The 21,465-nt window shown below is 32.7% G+C and overlaps 1 protein-coding gene across 2 annotated transcripts; it reads left to right on the forward strand.

The window, feature by feature from the left end:
* The first annotated feature begins 983 nt into the window (after positions 1–983).
* Positions 984–5,276, forward strand: LOC105780453 (protein TONNEAU 1a). Of its 2 annotated transcripts, XM_012604800.2 has the most exons (9): positions 1,030–1,176; positions 1,700–1,742; positions 2,269–2,401; positions 3,079–3,167; positions 3,283–3,405; positions 3,644–3,771; positions 3,882–3,907; positions 3,993–4,146; positions 4,732–5,276. In XM_012604800.2, exons 2-9 carry the CDS (start codon positions 1,707–1,709, stop codon positions 4,781–4,783), a joined length of 741 nt encoding a protein of 246 aa, XP_012460254.1. In that variant the 5' UTR covers positions 1,030–1,176; positions 1,700–1,706; the 3' UTR covers positions 4,784–5,276. The 2 variants fall into 2 exon arrangements, with proteins under 2 accessions (XP_012460253.1, XP_012460254.1); XM_012604799.2 differs by lacking the exon at positions 1,700–1,742 and having other exon boundaries at positions 984–1,176.
* Positions 5,277–21,465: the final 16,189 nt, after the last annotated feature.

The raw sequence follows: 21,465 nt of genomic DNA on the forward strand, positions 1-21,465 counted from the left end.
ATATTTTTAGGGATAAATTTTAAAATTATACATAAACTTTGATTTAATGTACAAGTATATACATGAATTTTAATTTGATGTTATTATACACGTGAAACTTTAATTTTGATTTAATTTTACACATTTAAAAAATAAATACATCAATTTTTATATTGGATAAATATAATTATTTATGTATGCAATATATAAACATAAAAATAATGTTGTATTAATAATTGTGTTAATAATTTACAAGAATTGGATCAAATCAAAATGAAAGTTCATGTATACAATTACACAATATATAATTTTAATATTTATCTTTTTTTTTATATATTAAACATTTTTATGCTAAAATATTTGTGAACTCAAAACAATACACTGGAATAAAACATCTGCATATCAATTTCAATAAAAAACGGTGCATCCTAGATGCGGTTGGGACTAGACTCGCCCATGGGTCAAGGCGGCCCGCCCGGGACGGCCCGCCCGAAATATGGGAGGGTTCGGGTAAAAATATAGGCCCGAAATATGGGCTTGGGCAAAAAACGAGGCCTGTTTAAAAAATGGGTCGAGCTCGGGCTCAACTTTTTGGTCTGAGCCTGCCTGCCCGCCCAATATAATAAATATATATTTTTATTTTATTTTTAATTTTAAAATACTTTAAAAATATATTTTTTATTTTTTTATTTTAAAATATTTTTTTGTATTTATTAAAAATTAGGTCGGGCCGGGCCAGTCCTGGACAAAATTTTAGGCCCATATTTCGGGCCGGGCCAGCCTGGGCCTAATAGTCGGGCCAAAATTTTTTTTCCGGGCCAGGCCCATGGACAGGTCTAGTTGGGACTACCTTGCGAGATATAGAAATGAACGGTTAAGATCACACTTTACACTCTGCGGGATCTCCCATCAGATTACAAGATCGAACGGCCGAGATCACATTTTACCTCCAGTGGATCCCACATTCACCAGGAAAAAGATTGTTATATAAAATTATAATTTGCTGCTTCCATTTTTACTATCTCGCAGCAGAACAAACTTCATTTCTTCGTCACCAGAAGAAGAAAAAGAAAAAATCAATTCCCTTAAAATTTCTAGGAAATTTTGAGAATGGATGATTACACGAGAGAAATGATGGATTTGAAAACCCTAGTTACACGAACCCTTGAGAAGAAAGGGGTTCTAGCTAAGATCCGGGTAAGAAAAAAAACTTGTTATTATTTTGGTTTTGTTAATAGAATTTCGTGTTTGGTTCTCGTAATCGTGAAAGAATAAAATAATTTGGGTTGAAGAATTTGACTTTCTTAAGTTGTAGTTGAGTAAAAAGATCCTCTTTTGGCTGGATCTCGTGTTCTGAATTATTTTAATTTTGTAAAACTACGTATTTTTAGTATTATTCGAATAGGTGAATTGGGTTTTAGATCTTTAGCTATTAATGTAGGACCCGCAAGTTAAGATTTAATAGGTTTTAAGCATCTAGGTGTGTTTTTATTTGGGGGAAAGTTAGAGAAATTGGAAATGCAATTTTTGTTGTTTTGAAGTACTGAGGAGTGAGGAGCAGGGTAGGAAATTTGCTATTATTTTTGTTTAGTTATATGCTGGAAACTTTGAATGTGTAGAAGTGTCTTTGCACCTGGGTATTCTTCATATTTTATTTTCATGCGCTTTAATTGAGCAAATTTGCTGATAATTTCTTTGAAATGTATTGGATTTGTGGAAGGTACAAAATGGGATTAGTGCACCATTTAGCTGCTAATGAAAAGGTTAACTTCTTTCGAGTAATTGAAGTGGGAACTGTTTGCTAGATCCGGAGTATCTACTATTTATATTTAATTTGGTTTTGGAAGACTTCAAATGAGCTGTTCCGAGTTTTGATTGTTTCTAAAGGAAATAGAAGAGAAAGTTGTCTCCTGAATTTTCAGGGATGTTGAGCCTAGTTATGACACTGTTGAATTCTCTCTTGTATTTCGAAGTGCTGGAAATTTGTTTCCCTGGTCTGTCTGTTTTGGGCTCCTAGACAGGGGATGAAAGAAAAGAGGGCCTGGGCAAGGGGCATATCAAGTGCCGATCTAATGAAGCCATAATTAGTAGTGTTATTATCTTTAAATGATTGCTGCTTGTGAAATTTTGGAATTAAGAAAGCTGTTTTCTCCTTTGAACATTACGTTTCTCGTTTTTCCTCTTTGTTTTGTAATTTTAATTTAATTGGTATTTCAGTTTCCAATGAATTATGCACTTGAATTGCTTTTGGTTAACGATTCTTTGTCACCCCTTTTGGTTTTTTGCTAGGCTGAACTTAGGGCAAGTGTCTTTGAAGCAATAGAAGAGGAAGATCGAGTCATTGAAAAAGAAGAAGGTTTACCTCCTGCATTATTGGGAAGTTGCAATGATCGTGCTAAACGACTTCATGCTTCTCCTTTGGGTCTGTCTATTAAACTTTTAACCCTTATTATTATAATGCTATTTGAAGTTATTTAGTAGCCTGCATGTGATTTGGCTTCTGGCTCTAATGTTCTTCTTACTTGAGTGTCATCGTTGGGTATGCATGTGTGCCTAACATGGGTGTGGCTAGATTTTTCCTCGTTTTTACATGTATTTGAAGGTCATATCCCCATACCCATGTACCGGACATGATTGTTGGATACGGATACTTCTAGAAAACTGAAGAGTCGGAGCAACATAGGCTGGCTCTCCTTTTATTTTTTAAAGAAAAGGCTAATATCTAGTTTTCCTTTTGTTCCTTAGGACCAGAATTTTCCCTATGTTCATTTAGATAGTTAATCTTACTTCTTCACGGACTATTATTTGCTGGTATTAATTGACTAACAAGTCCAAGATTGTTTTGGTACCAATTTACATGCACCTTGATATATCAATATGTTGTATACTTTTTATGTTTTTATTTTTGCATTAGTAATCTTTAGAATCTATATCTGGCTTGCTTGTTGCTGGTCCTTGAGTATGGTCTTTAAAAAGTAGTTCATTTCTCAATTGTTAAGTCATGCTCATGTTGCATTTGTTATGTTTTGGATATCTTCTCTACGTCTGCCTTTCCTGTTCTTCTGTATGATAATGTGCACCTTGAACTTCCAAATGCAGGAAGACTTTTAACCGCACTACTATGCGAGTACTTAGACTGGGCGCAACTAAATCACACACTAAAAGTTTATCTGCCAGAATGTAATTTGGTAATCAAGTAATTTTCAGTGTATTACAGTTATGAATATGATCATTGCTTTATGGTTGTTCTTTTCTTTGAAGCTTACTAGTGAAGCATTGGATATTTGTTCTTTTACGTTGTAGCAAAAAGATTCTTGGAAAGCTGAGTTGGAAGACTTCAGTGGCAAAAGTGGTTATGATCTCAACAGAAACGGGAATAGTGGACCTGTGCTTTTGGATGTTCTTGAAGGCTTCTTGAAGTTTGATGTTAGTTAATCTCTATTGTATATATTTTTATCTATGTTGCTTGGGTGTGAGTGTTGGATAGTAGTATGTGTACGGCTTAGGAATATTCATTCTTTTTAAAAATTTTCAATGTATTTGGAGTTTTCTATCCCTATATCCATATCCAAAAGTGTATCTGATTAAGGTTTTGCATTTTAATGTTCCTGAAATAATTTTGCATGGAAAACTAATGGCTCACTGTTGCTGATGACGTTTCTAGAACATATCACAAGCTAGGGGAACTGGAAGGAGATCACAAGAAACTGAGCCCTCATCTAGTTTAGAGTCTCGAAACACAAGAAGACCCTCGTCATCAACTGTTTCCGTCGGCTTACCCCCATTAGGGAGGTCCTGGTCTAATTTCACCTCCTGTAGTTATGATTTCTTCATCTTTATTGTTTTCCATTTTTGTTCCAAATGCTGCTAAAAGCTGACTGGTTTTGCATTTTGTTTGTCAGGTCAGCTCCTGTTTCGCATTCATCTGGTAACTGACTACCTTATGTATTGGTCACGAAACACACATCTACGTTATTGCTATTTTTTCTCATTTAATACCTTTGGCAAATTAGACAGGAGAGCAGGATCCTCTGTGTCCAGTTACAGGAAAGATGAGTACAGTTGGAGGTATGATGATGATACCCCAGAAGATGTGATTCGAGCTTCAACTGCCTTGGAAAATCTTCAATTGGACAGAAAGGCCCGGAATCTTACTACTTCTTGGCGGTTTGTTCCTCAACTCTTCTAAAATGAAATTTTGCTTCCTGGTTTCGATCTTGGTTCACAGAATATGCTTTTTAATTAAAATAGTCCATTTGCAATCACCTCATTCCTTAAACAGTGGCCTGCTATTTTGCATTATTTGTTGCAGTGCATTCATCACATTTCTCTCTCCATGGTAAGGACACTTATCATACTGTAGTTAATAGATTTTATAGCATTCTTGCCTCTATTCGGCACATGTAGTCACTAGAAAAATGAATATGCATTTCATGGAATAACGGATGTATATCTGTGGCACCATTTAAGCTTTTAGATGACACATTGATATGCTGAGGCCCAACATTGTTCTGATATTTGGTATGAAGATGAACTGCAGTATCCTTTACTTGTGTTATACTTAGATCCGGAGCAGTAAGATGAATGCCTTTGTGAAACCTTTTGTTGCAACATGGTGTCTTTTTTCTTTAAGTTTTGAAATTGGTTGTCATAAAACGAGTCATGTCTCGTGCAACTATAGAAATATAAGAAATATCTTATATGCTTAGCCAGAAAATATTGCAAGTAATATCTGCTTAATTTGGTCATCAGGCATGCCAGTGATGGAATCAGTGAGGATGATGGCAGGGCCGATCATATGTAGTGCTGGACAACATATGTTGCATTACCGCACGTTTAGTTTAGCATGTATTTTCTTCAAGCTTTCTCCGAACCAAGTTTTTTCTTAGCCATAAGAAAGAAGGAAATGAAGTTATTATTGTTATATAATTGTGATGTGGTTTAGTGTTCTCTTTTGAGCTTTTTTTCCTTCTATGGTACTCCGACTCTGGATTGAGTCTTGGGTACTAGATCGCCACTCATGTTAACATTTTCAAAGTTTTTCCATGTATTTAGAGGGCCATAGAAGGGTTATATCCTCATACTGATGTCTAGATGCCCGTCAAATATGGGTGTTGGACACTGGTATATAAAGAAAAATCAAGAGTTGGAGCAACATGACTTTTCTCTCACTTATTTAGTACTCAGCTACTTCATTTAGTGTAGACCTTTTCCTGTATCAGCTGTTTGAGGGTTTTAGTGGATGGTTAGATCATTTTATTTTTTTTTTCAGGCTAAAATCTACGGCTATTAGATAATCTTTGATGAACATCATTGAAATCTATTTTTCTTTTCTTTAATCAACATAAAAAGACGCTATAGCTTTCAATTTAGGTTTAATGACAAATTAGTTTCCATGTTTGGTCAAAATGGCCTTAATTGTATTTTTGAGCTATTTTGGCCATTAATTTTTTTAAATAATTTTTCTACTAGATTTGGTAAAAGTACCCTTAAGAAAGTTAAGGGTGATGTGGAATTTTATATGTAGATTATTTTAATGAGATGTAATTTATTATTTAGGTAATCTAAATAGATAATTACATGTGGAAAATAATAAAATAATAATACATAAAATTTAAAAATTAAGTCTTAATTAAAAGAAAGTAAATGTAAAAAGAAAAAAGAAGAAAGAAAGAAAGAAAGATTGAATCATTTAGAAATTTTGGATCACCTGAAAGTATTGAAATTTCAACCAATAGAAACCTAACACTTTTTTCTATTACCGAGTTTTGAAGAGGTCAGGATTGCATTTGAAATCGATAATCGACTTGGTATTTTAATATTTGAGATTTGGGCTTATGAAATTGGGTGTTTAATTTGATTTTGATAGCAATATCTGTTGAATTGGATTCAGGGGTTTGAAAACTTAAATTTTGAATTTCAAAATTGAATCTAAAATTGTAATCGAGTGAAATATAGGTTAGTCAAATGTATCAGAAACGAATTTCTTGCTCTTGGGATAGGTTGTTTGCCCGCTTGTACAGAAAAAATAATAAAAATAAAAAGGGGATAATGAAATTCAGATACCTTTATAGTACATATTACCTCATGAGTTGAAAATTTAAGAACACTATTTTTTTTATTTTTTAAAGCCAAAGATGCCATCTTTATCTTTGATTTTAAAATCTTAAAAATATATTTGGTTTGTGTTGGGTGACCCCGCCCTAATGTGCACCATGCTTTCTAATATTTCTCAAATTTAAAATTATATATAAATATATTCATTTTAGATTACAACACCAATTTCATTAGTGACTCTTTAGAATAATGACTACAAAAACCTGACAAATGACTTTTAAACTATTTTAGTTGTTAGATGTTTCAATCTTGGTTGTTGATTATAAAAAATAATAATAACAATAAAAATTAAACTTGACTCTTTTTATTATACTCCTAATGTGTTAGTATTGTTTTAGCTTAATATTATCTTTTGTTGTCTTTAAACATAAGAAAAATTTGAATTCTTATTATGATTACATAAATAAGCTTAATTAAATTTTGAATTCTTTAACTATATTTTAAATAAAATAAAAGTTGTACTATCATTTTATAGAGAATGTTTTTGCTTAAAATGATTTAGATTAAAAGTTACATGTGCCAATGTAAAATAGTATATATATATAACTATCAAAGCTAGTTAAAACGAGCTAGGCAGAAAATATACTGCTATGCGCCCCATGGTTATTACTTGCCTCGTCTCAATGTCACGGGGCTAGACGAACTACGGCCCGTGACATCAACAGGAGGTTTTTCAAAACGTTGCAGATCAAATGCATCAGTCCTCCACACTTTGGCTGAACAATCAGCCGCAAACTGCCTCCCACGAATCAATATCTTTTTTACAAGAGACAGTTTAGGCCATCAGCATACAGCTTGCTTAACATGCTAACCACCTGCAAGTTATTCTAGTGGCCACTTTGTTCAATAAATAAGCTGAATTAAACTCTTCAATGGCTTAATATTTTAGTGACCAATGAGTAAAATGACTTATTTTATGTATTTTTTTTAGCATGTGCGACAATATGTGATTTTGTTGTGTATATGTTTAACATGTGGGTAAAAATTGATTATAATTAATTTATTTTGTGTATTTCTTTAATTATTGTTAAAGAGTGTCACAACTTGTGAATTTATTGGTTGTTAATTTATTTTGAATGTGGATGACAATATATTGTTTGGAATTATTATTGGTTATTTGTTGGATTTGTTCTTCAATTAATAATTATTAGGGTAAACTATTAAAATAGTCACTTTTGTTTACCTCAGGTTACATTTTAGTCACTTATGTTTGAAATGTTACGTTTTAGTCACCTACGTTATCATATTGTAACATTTTTGTCACTAAGCCATTAATTTTCGTTAACAGTGTAACAGTAAGCTGATGTGGCACATTAAATCATCATTTCAAACGAAAATTTTAGGTTAAATTATAAAATTGGTCCCTATATTTTTTCATTTTGAACAATTTAATTCTTTTCTTTTATGTTCTTTTAATTTTCTTTTTTTTCTTTTATTTTCCATTCTTTTCTACTTCTCTCTCGCTTTCCTCCTTCTCCATTTCTTTTAATGTAGTTTTTTATATTTTTCATTTGTTAAAACTAGTCCCTATACTTTTATTTTTTCTTGAACAATTTAATTTTTATTTTATTTCTTTATTTGTTAAAGCAAATTATCTTTGATTACAAACTCTATGTGTAAACCCAAAGATCGTTTTTGATCATTGCAAGATGAATAAAATCGATCTTATTGCATTAATCAATACCAATTCTTCTTCAATAATAGAACACCAAGCTAAATTCTACCAAAGACATTAATTTGTTTACCAAATTGGTGCCAAAAACTAGAGATCAAGTTAACTCTAATGGGATCAGAAGGGTTAACCAGTATTATGAGAATCTTGATTGAAATATCAGGTCCAAGCAATTCTATAAAATCACCATAATAATCCATTTTTGGATCCTTTGTATAGCATCAACAATAAGTGTAAAATATTAAAAACCCCAATTCACAATTGTTTACAATAAGCAAAAAAGATTAAAAAATCTTTATTTTGGGTTTTAATTGAAGAGCAATACAAAATCGTTACCCTAAGCGTAAAATATATTAAAACTAATCAAAAGAAATATTAAATGTAACGTACAAGAAATACCCAATACCAAAATAAAAGTATAGAGATTAGTTTTAACAAACGGAAAATATAGAAAAACTATGTTAAAAGAAACAGAGAAGGAGGAAAATAGAGGAGAAAGCAGAAGAGAATGATAAATAAAGAAAAAAAGGAAAGTTAAAATATTTTGTATTGATCTTCAACGAAAACCTAGAATAAAGATTTTTAATTTTTTTTACCGATTATAGACAATTGTGAATAAAAATAAAAGGAAAAAATAAATTGTTCAAAAAATAAAAGTATAGGGACTAATTTTAATAAATGGAAAACATAAAAACTATGTTAAAAAATAGAAAAGGGAGGAAAATATAAGGAGAAACAAAAGAGAATGGAAAATAAGAAAAAAGTTAAAAACATAAAAGAAAAATTAAATTGCTCAAAATGAAAAATATAGGAATCAATTGTATAATTTTACCTAAAATTTTCATTTAAAATGATGATTTAATATGTCATGTCAGCTTACCGTTATATTGTTAACGGCAATTAACGGCTCAGTGACTAAAATGTTACAATACGATAATGTAAGTGACTAAAATATAACATTTCAAACATAAGTGACTAAAATGTAACCTGAGGTAAACAAAAAGTGACTATTTTAGTAGTTTACCCTAATTATTATTGGCTGCTCTCTTTTTTTTGGAATTATTATTTGTTGCATCATTGTGTTATTTAATTTACATGCAGATTTGTATAGTAGAATTTTTTAAATTATGTTTTCTATTTAAATACAAATGTGTGATGATGAATATTAAATAAATTTGCATGGAGATGGGCATTTGTGCATGACCCATATCTTAAGTATGTGAGTGAGAATAAACTTAAGATAAAAGAGGATCCTGATGCCATATCCTACTTCGAGTTATGTAATATAGTACAAAAAGGTGTGCAATCCATACTATGAATGGAGTTTGGAAGGTGGCCTTAACGTAGTATGGGATGATAGCAACCATATAGATATGTTGAATTATTGGTACAAGCATTTTGCTATTGACTTATATGTGGAGCATGAAATAGATAGTGAGCCTCTTGTAGAACAAGACATTAATGCATCACATGTTTATGAAAATGATGATTTAGAAGTTGGTAAGGAGGTTGTTTTGGGAGCTATTGAAGGGTCTAACAAGGGGGGGAGGGGATGGTAAGGGTGTTGTCAAGGGGATTTTGAGGCGGATGGTGAGCGGGAGAATGTTGATTGGTAGGATGTTGATGAAGCTTATATGACTAATGTTAGATGTCTTTCAGATGGTGAGGGGGATGAGGAGTTGCAAGCTGCTAGGGATAAGTTGAAAAACTTTAGATGAAAATCTGTAAAAAAAAAAATTTATAATATTGATGCTAATATAGAGAGGACGGTATGTAGACTTGAAAATGAAGTTTGGAGGATGGAAAAGTCCAAGAAAGGCATGATGAAAGCACACAAGAGGCAAATGGTTATGAGACAAATTACTATGAGTTTGATGACCATGGTAGCATAGTAAGGTTTAGTTCTAGGGAGAAACATGAACATGGTGCAAGGAAAAGAAAGAAGTTTCTAGTGTATAATCCAAACCATGAAAATCCAAAATTATGTTTAAGTATGCTCTTTAGAGATGGAAAAACTTTCAAAGATGTCATCCGAAATTATTCAAAGGTTTCAAGAGAGAATTTGAATATTGTTACAAATTAACCAAAATGGATCAGGGTTAAGTGGATTGCCTTTGCGAAATGTCCTTGGAGAATATCTATAAGTTATAAGAAAAGATGAAAGTGTCTATAGGTGACCAACTTTCATAAGGAGCATAATTTTGTGTGAGTTTCAAGAACACAATGGTCAATGTTGCTATAATTGCAGACCATTTTGAAGAAACTATAAGGGATGACTTGCCACAAATCATAGTGGTAATTTAAGTACTTTATGACACTTAATGGGCTTGTTTTCTAGCCATTTTAGTATATTTTATTGCATTTTTGGTTTTCTTAGCTTAGAGTTAAATTATTGCAAAATAAGTATTTTTACGCATACTTTTGAGTTAGTTGACCTATTGGGCCAATACCGGCCTTAAGGTAGTTTTAACGATTTAATTAAGTATGCAAGATGTTGGAAAAAAATTTGATTTGAAAATGATTTTCTTGCACAGCAAAAAATTAAAATTTTGAAAACTGACTCAATTTGTGATATTTGTAGCAATAAACCTTAGACCAAAATTGTACCTGTGTTTTTGAATAAGCTGATCCTTGATATTTTTTCGGCTTTCAACCAAATGATCTTCTCCGCTATTCTCGTACCACGAACTACTTCAAGTGTGAGCTCGAGCCAATTGAATCAAAACACAAAACTAGAAAAAAAATTTATTTTCCTTTTGATACTTTGTATCAATGTGTCAAACACTACTGTCTTCCTAATGATACTTGGTATCATTGTGTTTTGTCCTTATGTGGTTTCTTTGAGCTTAGCTATATCTGCACTTTTACAGTGCCATGGATTTTCCATACCTCATATTCAGCCCTCCATAGTGAAGTTAGTACTGTGACCCTGCTTGACACTTATTCACATTATGGACCTACCGTCTAGGACAAAACACAACTTGATGTTGATTTCCTCGAATCCCGACACGTTTGAAAGTCAGAATTAGTATATCCAATAGGAGTAAGATCTCCTCCGGAATACACAAGCATATAATTCCTCGTCTTTGTAAATACTTAAGTATATGCTTAATTGCTTGTCAATATCTTGGTCCTGGATTCACCTGATATTGACTTATCAACCCCACTACAAAACCTATATCTGACTGTGTGAAAAACATAGAATACATGGGACTTCTTACTATCGAAGCATAAGGAACCTTTCTCATGTTATCTCTTTCTTCTGTTGTATTAGGATAGTCCTCTAAAGAGAGATGAAATCTCAATACAGAGGGTTGATTTCCCTTCTTCGAATTGATCATTGCATAACGCTCCAATATCTTGTCTATGTATGAAGCTTGAGACAGTACTATCACTTTGTTCTTTTGATCCCTTAAAATTCAATGTCTAAAAAAAATTTAGCTTCTCCCATGTCTTTCAAACAAAACTGTTAGGTTAACCACAGTTTAACTGATGAAAATGTCCTTATATCATTCCCAATGAGTAGAATGTCATCGACATATAGAACGAGAAACACCGTATTTTTATCCCCTAAACGTTTGTAAACACAAGGTTCATCTATGTTTTGCTCAAATCCAAAAGTTTTGATCGCTTGATCAAATATTAGATTCCATGAGTGGGATGCTTACTTAAGTTCATAAATGGATCTAAGCAATTTGCAAACTTTATGGTCATTTCCTTTAGCTATATATCTAATGGGTTGCATTATATAGATGCTCTCTTCAAGATACCCATTCAAAAACATTGTCTTGACATCCATTTTCCAGATGTCGTAATCAAGAGCCACCACAATAAATAACAATATACAGATTGACTTGAGCATGGCAACTTGAAAGAAGGATTCCTTGTAATCGATACCTTCTTTCTAAGCATAACCTTTTACTACAAGTCTGGCCTTATAAGTTTCAACTTTTCCATTTGCATTTTTTCCCTCCTGTATATCCACGTACACCCTATGAGTTTTATCCCAATCGGTAACTCTATAAGTTCCCACACTGAGTTGGAATCCATAGAATCCGTCTTTGTAACACCCCTTACTCGGCCCGGTCGTTGGACCCAAGTAAAAAAATGCTACGACAAAATTCAACAATTGATAAATACTTTATTAAAACAAAAATAAATTATTTGTAATTGATATCAAATATAATAAAAAATATTAAAAAAACCTGAAATCTATAAAGACCTAATTGTGAAATCCAAACATGTAACATGATCAAATTACAAAATTTTAAAGTTTTAAAGTCAATAAAGAAAATCCATAGTTGGTAACGATCTTGAATCGATACCTTACTAAAAATCGATATCAAAATTCAATTATGTTTCTTAGAAAAATAAGGATATTGATAATTATTTTATGATATCGATATTTTATGAAAAAGTATTGATACTCAAATAAAAATCGATACCATTTTGGAATTCTGTTTGTTTTAAAATTGTTCACATAGTCAAGTATCGATACCAAATGTTAAAATATCGATACCTAATTTCAAAATGAGATTGTAAAATCTCATCTTTAAGAAGTTCATTTCATGCCAAATTCACCTACCATAAAAAAAAAGACAATGACAACACCTATTCAAACACTTAAATGTCTAACCAATGTGCCCTCATTGACACCACAATTCAATTTCCAAATCAAACTCATATATCACACCAATCTACTTTGCATCCTAACCACAATACTCAACCATAAAAACATACCAAATTTATCATTCATTCTTACCATTCATGTCTACCACAAACATATTATGACCATATATATAAGTAGGTGAAATTAAGATACCAAACACTATCTTGTATACAACTTCAATCCAAAACTAAGCCATATATGTACAAGTAGCTAAAATAAGGTTAAAACATCAACATATTAAAAAAATAGCTTAAAGATTCCTAGTACATGCCATTTATAACCGACATCAAAATATCAAAACAACTATCGAGATGATATATCAAAACAACTATCGAGATGATGAACGGATAGTGTGTGTGATTTGACTCAATCTTCCAACTGTCAAAGCTTTTCAAGATCTACAAGGAAAAATATAGACAACCTAAGCAATTTATGCTTAGTAAACTCGTATAGAATGTAACATAATTTGTTAATTCAAGATTATTTAACTTAATTATGCATTAAGTCATAAAGCATCTATATGTTCATTTGATACATTTTCATACAACAAACCTCAATAGTTCAATAAAGTATTCACTCTAATAGCGTACCTTTCCGAGTAATTCATTGTTCCAAAGGATGCCATGGTATCTTCCAACCATGGTCTTATGCATTCTCGAAGTAATGTCATAGTGTCTTCCAACTATGGTCTTGATTATTACCAATGTGATGACATATTCGTATCAGATTTAATGACATAGTATCTTTCAACTATGGTCTTACACATTTCTGGTTTAGTGTCGCAGTATCTTTCAACCATGGTCTTATTCATTCTGGTTTAATGCCACAGTATCTTTCAACTATGGTCTTTCTCATTTTGCGTAAAATGGCATGATATCTTTCAATTATAGTCTTTCTCATTTCTCAATCCAAGGAATTTGATGAACCAATCATATATAGATAAACATTAAATTGCAAAACATCAGTCAATTAACTACTAAATTAACTTACGAACTTACCTAACAAAAATGGTTGCAGGAATAAGATCGAGTTTTATTCAGTTACTTTAGCTTTCCCACGATTCAAGTCTGCTTGGTTTGTTTCTTCATATAAAGAGTAATCTCATTCAATTAATACCGTTCCAGCACTTAAATAAGTAGTTTTATACAATTAAGTCCATCCACCATTATTTTACAAAATTACCCCAACATTTTAACTTTATGCAATTTAGTCCCTAAACCTGAAACTTACAATTTAACCATAATTAACTAAAATTCATGCTAGATCATTTTCATAGGGACCCTTTATAGCACATATTTATCATTCTTTCATAATGTTTTCATGAAATTTTACTATTTTCACAAATAAGTCCCTAAACATTAAAATTACCAAAATCACTTAACAAAATACTTATATTTAACTATCAACCTTATTAATCTATCAACTAAGTTCAAACATATTTGATTCATTCATTTTAGATCCCAAGAATTTTAATAGTTTTACTAATTGACCCCCGGGTTAGCTAATTTAAGCTAATACGATCATAAAAATCATTAGAAACAGAATAAAAGTCACTTACCATGCAAGAAAATTAGCTTGGCCGAAAGTTTAACCTTTTAGCTATGGTTTTCGGAAGGAAGCACAAATGGAGAAGATGATCACCTAATTTTGTTTATGTTATTTTTTGACATTTTACTGTTTTACCCTTACAACAATAACTTTAAATTTCAACCAAACCTTGTCCATAATTGTCCACTATCTATTTTCATGGTTTATTTATCCAGTAGGTCCATTGATTTACATTATCTAGCTATTTAACTCATTTATTTAAGAGAGACCAACTTTTACATCATTTACAATTTAGTCATTTTCAATTAATTAACTATCTAAACATTAAATTTTTTTATCCAAATTTGAGTACGACTTTGATAAATACCCGTAAAAATTAAATAAATAATAAAACATTAACTCGCTTGTTTGAATCGTAGTCCCGAAACCCCTATTTTCGACACCACTAGAAAAAGGTTGTTACAATCTTAGCTTTCATAGCTATTTCCTAGATCTTGGAATCAACAATTTGCATTGCTTCATCATAAGTGAGTGGATCATCACCTTCTTATTCAGAAGATTGAATGTTAAAAACACTTTCGCTAGATTAGAAGAACTCAGGCCTACCAGTGACCCTCCCATTGCGATAAAACACCCTATGTTATTAATCATTTGCAAGTCTACTATTAAGAGTTGGCTCTGGAACTGTTTCATTATGGTTTTGTATATTTCTTGAAAGTTCCTCGAGTACCTCTTTACTTTGACGTTTGAAGTCATTCATGTAAATTTCTTCAAGGAAAGTAGCATGAGTTGACATTATAACAGTTTACTCTTTCGGGTTATAAAACAAACCACCCTTTATTCCTTTAAGATATCTTACAAACATGCACAATTCTATCCGTGAGTCCAAGTTCCTCGTATCTTTGTCCAATACGTAGGCTGGGTATCCCCAAATCCTTAAATATTTTAGACTTAGCTTCCTACCGTGACACAATTCATATGGAGTTTTTGATGCTGCCTTAGTTGGATATATAGCAAGCTATTTGTACCGCATATCCCTAGAAAGAGATTTGCAGCTTCGCATAACTTAACATCGAATGTACCATGTCTAAAAACGTTCGATTTCTTCTTTCCTCCGCACCATTCTTTTGTGGAGTGCCCAAAGCGATTAACTGAGATATAATCTCATTCTCTATAAGGTACCCAAAGAACTCATCAGATAACTATTCCCTACCTCGATCTGATCGAAGTGTCTTTATAGGTAAACCTAGTTATTTCTCCACTTCTGTATGAAACTCTTTGAATTTATCAAAGGTTTCACTTTTGAGGTGCATTAGGTATAATACCCATATTTGCAATAGTCATCAATAACCTTTTACACTAAAGCTCAGGAGTAACATACGTTAGTGTGCACAAGTTCCATGGGTTTTCAGCCCCCGTTCCTTTTGCATTAAAAGTTAGCTTAGTGATGTCCCTTCCAAGCAATATTCATAATGTGGAAGATCAACTTCTTTAAGCGAACTTAAGATGTCGTCTTTCACAAGTCTAGTGATTATTTCTTAGTTAATATGGCCAAGTCTTAAATGCCAAATGTACGCCTCATTAGAGTGAGAAGTTTTAAGTCTTTTATTTGATATTTTAATCTCAAGCAGTGTGTACATCTTTGGTTTGATAAAATAGATATTATTTGACATCAATTCATTATAGGATTGTACCTTAACAAAAATCTCTGGAAAAGGTCATTCCATGATGTCACTGTTCCTGACGGTAAGCATTTAACCATGCCCTAACATGATCTCTTAAGGAATACGGGAATAGTTTAAGTCTCAAGGCGTCTTCAGGAACACCCTGTTGTTTGAACGAGTTGCACACTTCTAGAAAAAGTCTTAAATGTAGTCATGGGTCTTCAGAGGGTAAACAACCAAATTTCCCTACAGATTGTAACATTTGGAACATTACCGGTTTTAAATCAAATTATTGAGCTTGTATAGTCGGTCTGGCTATTCCTGGATTCAAGTCATTTAGCATCGAGACAACATGCACTTTGATTGGCCTGTCTTGATCATCCACTACACTCCCTATGTGAGGATTCTTATTGTGATCATTTGGATGGCCATTGAAATCATTCCTATTTCTAGCCATTTTTCTCAATTCTTTCTCTAACTTCGCAAAGTTCTGTCAATCTCTAGATCAAAAAGGTATTTTGTGTTCACAGGAATACCTCTGCTCATGCACAGATGGAAAACCTGTAAAAATTAAATTAAACTCAATTAAATAAAACTATTAAGTAAAATAACCAAACCAAATTTCACCAAATTGTTAATCTCCGACAATGGCACTAAAAACTTGTCGCCTGTAAAATGGTGTGCGATTTTTATGCAAGTATACATGTCGGTTCAAGTAATAAGTGAGTATCGTTCCCACGAGGATCAGATTGAGGCACAAAATTGGTCAAGTTATCTTAATAGGGTCAAGTTAATGTTATAATAAGTGATTGAAGGAAATGTTATGGCAAAAACTAAGGTAAATATATGATGATGGGTAAATAATTGGAATTGCTATGGAAAATGTGATAACATAAATGTAAATACAGGAACTATTGTTGAATAATATATAAATGAACAAATAATCAACTAAGAATGCTAAGGCGAAGATATTTCGACAATCAAGTATAGTGTCTACGATATTTATGTGGAAAGTTAGGATAACTCAGAATCAACCTTACTGGCAATAATTCCGTGGAAAAATCTTGATTAACTTACTGTACAAAAGAGTCCTAGAGTGGCCTGCCACTTTTAGGGGCAAAATCTCAAGTCACTATCCCTTCTTATACAGGGTTTTATTCCAGTAACATGTGTAATTCCTTCTTGACACAAGCATCATTTGAATGTTGTTCATGCCATCCAATATTAGTTAAGTAATCTAACATTTCCCCGCAGTAAATCAACTTAACAAGAATAATATATCATCGACTATTCCTAGGGATTGCACTTAAACAATTGAATGGGCAATAAAATAATTAGATTTATACCATGAAAACTTAAAACAGTTAAGTATCATCAAAATAACACCAACTTGATGAAATTTAACTCATTAGTTGGAAAATATAATTCCAAACCATCACCATCATTTACAACCAAATAAGTTCACAAAAGAGCCCTAAGGAAATAACGGAAGAACGCCAAGAAAACAACTTCCACTAGTCCACACTTTAGTAACACAACCCTATATTGACCGAGAGGATGACTTCCTCTTCCACTCGAGATCTCTTACTCTTCTACTTCTCTCCGGGATGCCTTTTGAGTTTCCATTCATCATCCTTTTATAGATAGAGTTCAACCAATTAGTTTGTGTTAATCTTCTCCTCTTTTCTAGGGTGATTTATCTAGTATGAGTTTAAAATTCAAACTGAAATAGCTGCGCGTGAAATATTTGACTCAGTCTTCCTGACATTGTTGTGGCACTCTACTATTATATCATCTACACTTTGCCCCAACAAAACTTCACTCATTTATTTCCTTTTTTCGAAAACATGTTCCTTTCCTACCACCACACTAAACTTCCACAAAAACCAATTAAAAGCACCAAATAACTCTACATAGTCCAAGTTCAAATGCAATATAACAAATACTAACTAAAATGCCCTAAAATGCAACAAAATATACCTAAGTACAAACAATTAGCTAGGTCGAAAGGCAGAAAATATAACTCTTTTCAAGAGTTATTATCATCTTAAGAGATCCTTTCATCATTAAACCACCTGTAATCAAAATTTTTCATAATTAAATCGTTGAGTCAAAAATGTGAATAATAAATAAGTAAATAAAATTTGAAAAATAAAATAACACAATTAATGAAAAAAATAGTATACTATGTAGCTTGTTTATCTTTTGACTAATATTATTCACAAGTAATTGATTCAATAACAATTATCACTGTTGCAATCTCCGGCAACGGGGCCAACAACTTTACTGCCTCTAAACGTACCAATGTTCAGAGTGTGAATACTGTAACTAAAGATATATATTTGAGGCAGTTTCCGCAAGTATACAATTTAGGTTGTAATATAGTTACAATGAAAAAGGTAAGTACTCCGAGGATCGTACCCAAGGGATTGCAATTTGAGGAAGACTGTTATCAAACCAATTATGGGAAAAAATTACTACTCTACTTGAGTCACAAATTAGTAGTGTTAATATAAAAGCAAGATGATAATAATATTAATAAACTAAATAAATTGAATTAAACCTAAATCTACTCCTAAGTTTATATATCGGCTTCTCCTATCCCTTGTTTTGGCTACACAAGTTCCTTTAGCCTAGATCCAATTATTTTACCTAATTAATGATTGATGTAAGGTTCTAATCAATCAACTAGCCAATACCCTAGCAGGATATTCCGATATGTCCATTAGAATAGTAAGTCAGTAAGAACTACTTATCTTTCGACCTTACAGTCAGAACTAGTTCGGGATTAAGGTGTTCACGGATAGGCCATGCCAATTTTGGGTTAATTCCCACCTAAATGACTTTCTAGGGTTGTCAAGCCTAGGGTTTAAGTTCTTCCTCTCCCAAACAGATAATCCGCTAAGAAACTCTATCCTTCAATTAATTAATAAGATTAGAACAGTTGAAACATGTGAGATATGTATAAAGCATAAACTAATTCTAATATTTACACAAACATTCAATTAAACAATGTTAAAAAAAGAGGTAAAAAGAATAGAATAAAGGAAAAGAGATGCTCATGGATTTATCAATGAAAGCGTGGCTCTAAAACAATCTCCACTCATGAGAGTCTCACTTCAAAATAGGATCTTTCACTTACAAGAACATAAAATAGCCTAAATAGAAACTAAGAATAAAATAAAAACCCTAAGTATATTTTTTGTCTCCCTAAAATTGTGTGTTTAAACTGATTATAATGGCCTTTATGTAGGCTACAATTAGAATATTAAAGTGCCTAAAATATTCTTGAAGTCCTTAGAGTTCGACTAGGACAGATACTCCTAATTTCCTTCAAAAACATGCTACGTAAGGACTCGGTTGCAATACAAGCCTACAATGTTGCAACCAACCATAGGGGATATGTTGCATCACAACACTCGAGGAAAGTTTAACTCCAGAACTTGTTTTTGGCTTCTGTCTTCGATGTTGAGACATCAGTGTCTTAGTGTCGCGACATAAGCATCAATTTTCGCCCGAATAAGCCTCTTTAGCTCCCGACTTGACCTATAAGCTCATGTGACCTTATTTAAATATATAAAATGTAATAAAAACTACTAAAAAGCATAAATTACTATTTTAAGTATGAAAACCTAAATATATACTAAGATACTTTGATTTAGCTCTTAAATAAGCAAAAGTTACATGAAAAAGAGATTTCAATACTATTGTAATTTATGGAAAATCAGTAGACCTCGCCAAGGTAAAAGTAATTCTTTAATGAAGCTCATCTAAGAATGTCATTGAAGTATGCAAATTCTTGGGGTTGGTTGGGTACTACAGGAGATTTGTGAAAGGGTTCTCTATTATAGCCTAACCCCTCACCAAAATGTTGAAGAAGAAGGAGAAGTTTGTGTGGAACAACGAATGTCAGCAAATCTTCAAAGAGCTAAAGGCCATTTTGACTGAAACTCTAGCGTTGGCACAGACCGAGCCTAAAGTTGAGTATACAGTATACACATATGCATCATTGAATGGTCTAGGTTGTGTCGTTATGCAAAAAGGGAAGGTCACCGCATATGCTTCACACCAATTGAAATTGCATGAAAGGAACTACCCCCTGCACGATCTAGAATTGACAGTTGTGGTCTTAGCACTAAAGATCTGGAGACATTATTTATACAAGGAAAGATGTCATATCTTTTCTGATCATAAAATTCCAAAGTACTTGATGACCCAGAAAGAATTGAACCTACACTAAAGGAGATGGCTGGAACTGTTGAAATATTATGACCTGACCATTGAGTACCACCCAGGAAAAGAAAATGTGGCAGTACATGCATTGAGCAAGAAAATTATGGCTACCATGTTTTCCTTGTGAGCTAAATTGACTTTGACCAATAATGGAGCATTATTGGCAAAGTTGGTAGTGAAACCAACTCATCTCTCCCAAATTTTAGGAGAAAAGAAGAAAGATGTCAAATGCAAATGATTCAAACAAAAGATGCTCTCAAGCTAAGCAGTGCACTTCAATATTGGTAAAGAGGGTGAACTCGGATTCAGAAATCAAGAGTTTGTACTAGTAGAGAATGAATTAAGAAAGGATTTGTTAAAAGAAGCTCACTAAGGGCCTTTTTCACTTCACCCTGGTGACATCAAGATGTATAGAGACTTGAAGGAATCTTTCTGGTGGTCAGGAATGAAAAAAGAGATCTCAAAATACGTTTCCACGTGCTTAACATACCAAACATGCCAAAGTGTAAAGGCAGAGCATCAAGTACCATCGGGAAAACTATATCCTCTGAAAATTCCCAAATGGAAATGAGACAGAATCACCATGGACTTTGCATCTGGATTGCCCTTCAGTCCCTCTAAGAAAAAATCTATATGGGTGGTGGTAGATAGGCTCACAAAATCAACACACTTTTTGCTTGTGAATACCACATATTCTTTAGAAAAGCTAGTTGAACTATATATTACTGAAGTGGTGCATCTCCATGGAGTGCCATCGTCCATTGTGTCTAATAAGGATCAAAGATTTACCTCTAGATTTTGGCAGTAATTACAGTAATCATTGGGAACCAAGTTGAAATTTAGCATTGCGTTTCACATTCAGACTAATGACCAATCTGAGAGAGTAATTCATGTTTTAAAAGATATGATGCGTTGTTGTGTGATCAATTTTGGGATAAACAGGGAAATGTATGTTCCTCTAATTGAATTCGCCTACAACAAAAGTTATCACGCCAGTTTAAAGATGTCTCCTTTCAAGGCCTTATATGGTAGAATGTGTAGAACACCTAATTGTTGGACAGAGTTAAAGTAAAGAAAAATCATGGGTCTAGACTTAGTGCGTGAAACTGAACAAAAGGTTTTTGTCATTCGTAACCACTTAAAAGCTGCTTAGGATTGGCAAAATTCTTATGTTGATATAAAGAGAAAGGAAACCTCCTTCGATGTGGGAGACAAAGTGTTCTTGAAGGTATCTGGTTGGAAGAGAATTATATGGTTTGGCTAAAGAGGAAAGGTAAGCTTAAGATTTGTGGGACCTTATGAAATTTTGGAAAGCTATGGTCTGGTAGCGTATATATTGGCTTTACCTCTTGAACTATCAAAGATTTATAACGTCTTTCACGTCTCAATGTTGTGAAGGTATAAATCCAACCCTGAGCACGTGGTACAAATTAAAGAGCTTAATATTGAACCAAACTTATCTTTTGAGGAAAAACCAGTCCGTATTTTGGCCAATGAAGTTAAAGAGTTGAGGAATAAGAGAATTCCTTTAGTAAAGGTACTATGGAGGAATCATAACACTGAGTAAGTCACTTGGGAAAGGG

This window comes from Gossypium raimondii, chromosome 4 (genome assembly GCF_025698545.1).
Source record: "Gossypium raimondii isolate GPD5lz chromosome 4, ASM2569854v1, whole genome shotgun sequence".
NCBI classification, from domain to species: domain Eukaryota; kingdom Viridiplantae; phylum Streptophyta; class Magnoliopsida; order Malvales; family Malvaceae; genus Gossypium; species Gossypium raimondii.